At 46.0% G+C, this 6,813-nt stretch overlaps 1 protein-coding gene across 1 annotated transcript in view; it reads right to left on the bottom strand.

Moving 5' to 3' along the window:
* Positions 1–705: 705 nt before the first annotated feature.
* Positions 706–6,813, bottom strand: part of SLC43A2 (solute carrier family 43 member 2) — a 33,779-nt gene continuing 27,671 nt past the window's right edge. Inside the window, exon 14 of the mRNA XM_068415640.1 lies at positions 706–6,449. Within this exon, the coding sequence (XP_068271741.1) occupies positions 6,288–6,449 (162 nt within the window). The 3' untranslated portion in view covers positions 706–6,287. The remainder of the gene's footprint in view (positions 6,450–6,813) is intronic.

Genomic DNA, 6,813 nt, shown 5'->3' with positions numbered 1-6,813 from the left:
GCTTCCCTCAGCGGAGCGGGAGGACGCCGGCCGCGGGGCGAGGGCGGGGGAGCGGGCGCGAGCTCGAGCCCTTCCCGCCCTGCGCGCCCGAGCGCGAGCCCTTCCCGCCCTGCGCGCCCGAGCGCGAGCCCTTCCCGCCCTGCGCGCCCGAGCGCGAGCCCTTCCCGCCCTGCGCGCCCGAGCGCGGCCTGAGGGAGAGGCGCTGCCCGCCGCCGTCCCCGCTCAGCGCGGCCCGAGCGAGAGGCGCTCCCCAGCACTGCCCCCCCCACACTCAGCTCCTCGGGGTTTGGGGCCCGGTTGGTCAGTGATTAAAAGCCCCTCTCTTTTCGGAGGGTGGGGAGGAGGGGTGAGAAAGGACGTGGGGATTAACGCAGATAGGCAGGGGATAAGTTAAGGCTGCAATCCTGTGCGTGTCCTCGGGGAATAGGGCTCCGCTTTGTCACCACGTCATGATTTACAGTGTTTTCAGGTCTTTCGTTTTCAGTACTACTTCCAACCAGCAACCCCAGGAGCTGTACTTGGCATTATGAATAACCCCTGATATTTATTAGAAGACAATTGTGAAAAACCCTTTTATGGAACCTGCACTTAATAAAAACCAGCTAAAGAGCACTAGCTTTACTACTTTGTCACTGGAATCACAGAGCAAGGATTGTCTTTATTTGACTGGAAAACTAAAACACCATACCTTTACATTCACCCAGGTCAAGTGTGGATAACAGATATGCAGCTTTCCTGTTGACACCCTGCATCGCTTCTGTATCATTCCCATCTAAGGCCAGATTTGTTCATCTTTCACTATTTGATACCAGTTCACCCTGCATAACCAAGATTGATCTCTTTCTCAACCTGCTCTCTACATTAAAAAAATTCAGATTAAAATTTTCTCAGAGATTGACATCTGGCTGTTAGCTCATAACCTAGAGAAGAAAAAGTCAAGGAAACATTCAACATGTGTCATGCCCTTTGGCAGATGACACCATGTAAAGCATTCATGTTTACATAGTCTCATTAGGAACCAAGCAATACCTTTATTGTGTTCAGCCTCAAAAGGAAAGCTAATGATTAACTTAATTCCACATTTATTTTTAGATAGTACTGCAAGAATGCACATCACCTTACAAACACAGAGAAGATGACACAGGCCTGCCCGAAGGAGCTTACAACTCAACTTTGACAAACACTACAAAAAACTTTTGTGAACAAGAGGAGGTGGGGAAGGCTAATGCTATCAGGATAAAAAGAGGGGGCTTTCTGAAAAATTGGGATTGTCCCAGGAATAAAAGGCAAGTGACAGAGGGTCAGGCACAAGGAAGTGACAAGCAGCAGTAGGAAGGATGACAATATGGAGCACAGGACACTTGATAAAAACAGGTTGCGCAGAGACAGGCTGGGCAGCACAGGTAGAAAAACAAGGACCTGTAGGGTTTATAATTAACATGTAAGAATGCATCTACATAACACATAATTGTTTCAGCTATTCCAGAGAAGATAACATTGTGAAACAGAAATCAGAAGTGGCTTTTTTTTTTTTTTAATTAAAAAAAAAAAACTCAGTCCCTTCCCATCAGGAATCCTACTGTAACACTAGTTTCCATTATGAGTATTTTGCATTTCTAAACTGGGGAGTAGGGAATACCAAAAGGCTCTGCAGATGCAGAAAAGACTCAAAGGAAAAAAAAAAAAAATGTAACAAAACTTGTAGTTTTAGGATTTCATTCTTTTTACTCTACAGTATCTGTTTTATATTTTGTGGCATATTTTCCAAATTCATCAGCCTGTCAAGAGGGAAATCTCCTACTTTAGAACATCATAGTGATTTACTGACTTACTTAAAATCTCATTATCCTACAATTTTCCTTTGTAGACAGAGCATGAAGAAGCCAGGCTTTGTTGTGGGAGTTAAACATTTCAATGGCTGTAGCAGCATTGTGGTTAAGTTGGAGTCTCAGCAAGATTTGCTTTTTTTTTTTTTTTTTGCAGACATCTGTGTCCAGTTTCATCTCAAGGATCCAGATACTCTATGACAGGAACTGAATACAGTTATAAGTGTCCTATTAAGCAAAACAGCACAGATTTTCTCTGCTACTCTTGACAGCATCATTGCATTAGTGCTATAAAGACTGTATCAATGGGGCCTAGGTACTGACAGAGAAAGGACAAAGCTGTCATCCCGCCCTTCCCCACTCTTAATTTTTTTTATATATTTTTTTAAAATATGGATGCATATTAAATGCATATGAGTCTGTAGAGGCCAGGAGCAGTGTTTCCAGAAGGTGCAATCACCTTTACACAGCAACACCCTTGACTCTGAGGGCTCCCACAAACAGCAAGGACTCACAGATCAGGTTTCTGCTTCATTACATGCGGTTGGGGATGCTTCTGTGGAGGAGACGAGGTCTTTCCCATCACCAACCTCCTTGTACTTCTCATATGGATAAGGGTAAGGGGGTACAAGGGGCATTAAAAAAACACTACAAATTCTAGCATTTAGGGATTATTAAATTAAACACATAATTGACAGATATTTGAGCTAAACAGGTAAATGCATTATTGATTTAAATTGGGGTGGCTCTCTAGTCTTTGGTAGCCCATTTATTTTTCCCACAAGGTGGCTCCTGCACGTAGAAGACTGCATCAGGAATTTTCTTGGTCCTGCATCACTTGGCTACTAGAAAGCAGCAATGTTGTTTTCCACTCCAAACGTAAGTAATCCACAATTACGCTTCCATAAGCATCAAAGAACGAGGCCAACGGCCCACGAACAATCATGCGTCACAGGACCACCCCAACAGTGTTTGTTTCTCCACCGTGCAAGACAACATTTAGATGAGGCTGAAGCCAGAATATGCTGTCCTGAGGGACTCACCCCCGCAGGAGGTGATTATGTTATGCCACAATTAGTAGAGTGCAATTCTTGCATGCAGATACAGGTTTCTAGATAAATTTGAAACCGCTTTTAAAATTAGTTTGGCGCACAACTGTCAGAGTTAAACCCCACTAGATCAGACTAGTATTTCAGACTAGTATTTCACCTAGCCCAGCATATATTTTCTCCATCTTTGACCAATTCTTAAGAGACAGAGCATGTAGAAAAGTAACCTTTCCTTGGCATAACCTTCTTAGTTACAGCAACTTAAAATGTCCCTGAGTTAGTGGATGTATCAGACCACAGTTTAACCAGCTCCTTTTTAAAAAACAATTCCCCACTACGTTCTACAGCAATGAATTCCACAGTGTGACTTGGCACTGCATGAGAAAGCACTCCCGCTTGTCTGTTCAACTCCAAACAACTACAACTTCATTGTGTCCCCACTGGTCCTGGTGACTGGAAGCCACAGGCACGCTTTACTCAAGCTGCAAACAGAGCCTGAAACTGTGACTCTATTCCTCACAGCTGACCAGCAGCTTCTGAACACCACAGCACATCAGCAGAGACAGTGAGCATATATATCCACCATGTTATCAGATGAAACTATGTTGGAGGATATTCTTAATAAAGGGCAGGAACAGCAAGCTGCAGTAGGGAGGTGGACAGCAGGAATTAGAGGGTGTTCTTTGTTTAATTTAGCACACATACTTCAAATGCAGCACCATCTCCACTGTGACTTCATGAAAACGTACCACTCTGTATTCCACCACTTTGCAAAGACCTTTATATCGGGAATTCAAGTGACATAAGAGTGAAGCTATCACAGTCAACGTTCTGAAGCTGAGGTGGAAGGAATGCTGAGTTAGCACACTGCCACCCTCCAACAGCTGTCTCTATTTTAAGACACTGAGTCTGAGGACTGTGGCTCAGACACTCACCTGGCTGAGCTCATACTAAAAAAAGATACTTAATCTGTCATTGTCACGTCACAAATATCTCAGAGCAAGAGTAGGAATCGCCTTCTCAAAATATTTAGGAGTAAGTATAGTAATATGAAATGCAGAAATCTGCAGAAAGCCCTCTGGAAATCCAGGCAAGCTGTACTGCTGCTGGTGGGTCTCTGAACATGTACCTGAGACAATGCCAGGTGAATGGAAAAATGAATCAAGATTCCACCTCCTTAATTATTGCTCAACACAACAGGAAAGAAAAGCTGGGAAGGTCGCTAAATCGTCACAGAAGCTAGAGACCAACAAAAGACAAAAAGTTCTAGAGGAGTAAATTGTTGACAGCAGGCAATAAGGCTGTCTTGGAACAAACACATTTAATAAAGGCAACACATTAAAAAAATCCACAAATGTGTAAAATACTCAAGTGGCAGGTCATTTCCAAATGAGTGACAGAGGACTAGAAGGTACCATGGAGTGGAGTAGCATCTGAACCGCCCGCAGGAGGCTGGCTGGAGGCAGTGACTCGAGATGGCGCTGCTGTCCCACAAAGCTGCCCTGTCATCCTGTGCTGGCAAGGCCACCAGCGAGGGACTCCGCAGGGCTTCCAGCCGTCCTGCCGAGGCTCTGTCCAAGAGGTCACCAAGCTTGCTAGTTAGGGAAGGTGAAGCATCTGCATGCTCCAAACCATCAGTAAAGGAGTTAACACCCAGTTTCCAGGTAACTTCTCAACGGAAGGTCCAAGTGCACTGTTGTTTCTAATCCCCAGCTCAGAGCTAACACGGCAATGATTGAGCCTTGTACTTTTCCACCCAGACGTAAAGAAGTTGAATGACTTACCCCCTGCCAAGCTTTGCAGTAATGCAGGAGTTGGCAGTTCAGAAAGCACCACCACTACATCTTCATAACTGTTTTATTTCTGCCCCCAACCTTCCCGCAGCTCAGCCCAGCCCAGCCTGCGTGGTGCTGCACACCCACTGGCGATGTTCATCCTCAACGCTGCACAGTCCTGCTCCGAGCAGGTCCAAATAGTGCAGTGGTTAATGCCAGTCACAAGGCTACAGAGGCTGAGCTACCAACCTCAACAAGAAGGTTAAAGGCAGAAAAGTCGACTTTAGACAAGACATAGGAAAACCACCATAAAAATAAGCAGGTTAAGAATTCCCTTTGTATTCCCTCCACGCTGAACAGGCCCGGGGCACCTTCACCCCCATGTATTGCTCTGTAAGTCAGCTTCACCATACAAACCATCACCATGTACTCTGTCCAGACAGAGCATCAACAGGCTCTTAATACAGCCAAACCGGCAGCTTTTTGGTCAGTCACAGTAACCTGGTGTTCAGCAGCTTGGGGGCTATTGTCAGAACAATGTCATTAAGCTATGGCTAGAGGAGGAATTACATCACCACACCACCCTGCCATATGTCCACAGGATCCAGTTACCAGACACAAAGGAGTGTTCTGCACTCTTGATTCTTTTCAACAGCAAGTCAGCTCATGACACATGAACACCAAGGTATTTGGAGGCCCAGAACTCAGCTTCAAGAAGCTTCTCCACTTTACTAAATACACGCTGCTGCTCCCTTCTCCCACGGTCATGTCGGAGGGAAGAAGAGGCAAAAGGCAACAAGTCTCAAAGCACTTCATCAGTAAACAAGATCCAATTCCTATCTCAAAGGTTCCAGGACTGCAGACAGTTTAAAACACGTACAGGTGGTTTGTGGGCTGGGAAGAAGAGGAATTCCAGGCCTTTGAAGGCTTGGTCTAGGACCAGGCAAGTCCACTAGGCTCTTCATTTCTGTGTGGAAGGCAGATCCATTGCTCACAGTCTGTGTCATTTGCAGTAATAAAAGGTTTGGGAGCTGTCAGTGCTAGCAGCCAACATTTAGCAATACACTGAAGCTGTGCTCATACACATAAGAATAAAATCCCCTTCCCTGCCTCAGAAACAGTCTGGGGTATGTCTGGATAGACAGTTAAAACCACTGGGTCCAGCTCCATATCAAGCAGAAAGACCATTATGAAGCCTCAGGGAGGGAGGAGTGCAGCTTGTATCTGAGACAATGTCAGCCAAGGTTGGGGGAAGAGGGAAACAGACTTCAGTGTGTTACCTTTGCAAACTCAAATTATGGTCGTTCTTCCCTCTTCCCCCATCCCTCTATTCCTTCTCTCCCCAATTTCCTATGCAGAGACTCTGCCACTGGAGAGCGTGATCAGGGGATAATTTAAGACACAATATCTGCGTGGCCTTTATAAAAAGGAAAAGTGTCCCGTGTTCTGGAGTAAGGAGTGGGAAGTCTCCTCCTGCCATATATCTGAGGAAAGCTCAGTCATGATGTCCAGCCCTCACTCCAGTGATGAGCAAAGACTGGCAGAGCCAGGAGAGGAAAAGCCTGGCTGACACCACAGGTAGAACCCACGGATGTGGTAGGAACCTGTACAGGGGAGGTTGTATTTGAAGCACCAGTTTAAACAAAGGCTTCCTCATTGGGAGTGCCATTGATCTTGAAGAAAAGTTTGGCATCATCCATCTTCTGTTGTTTTTCTTTCTCTAGCCTGCGTCTGTAGCAGACCAGGTAGATGGGAAGGCAGAAACCCAGCAAGCTCACGCCAAGCAAGCCAACGTTCACCTGCAGGAAGAAAGACAAAACAAAATTAGGCAGGCTGGGAAGACGACAACCCAGTCACGCACACCGAAGTGTCAGAACCCAGCCCACGTCACTCAGCTGTGGGCAAACCAGGAGACGCCCTGCTCACTGTATTGGCAACAACCGTATTTACATTTGCACTCCTGTGCCCACAGCACCATGTGTATAAGCTAAATGCTGCAAGAGTTTGCTGCTCTGGATCATGGCTGCGGGAGTCTTGTTCCACAGAACAGGCAGGGCTGTTTAAGCTGCAGTTCTTCTACACCAGCTTTGCTGACTGAAGAGCAACAGGCTGCTGGGGTGGGCACATAGAGACCAGGACTCTCCCCAAGACCACCCATGTCAT

This window comes from Nyctibius grandis, chromosome 18 (assembly GCF_013368605.1).
Source record: "Nyctibius grandis isolate bNycGra1 chromosome 18, bNycGra1.pri, whole genome shotgun sequence".
Taxonomy (NCBI): domain Eukaryota; kingdom Metazoa; phylum Chordata; class Aves; order Nyctibiiformes; family Nyctibiidae; genus Nyctibius; species Nyctibius grandis.
The sequence above is the reverse complement of the archived record's forward strand: the minus strand, read 5'-3'. Positions and strand labels throughout refer to the sequence as shown.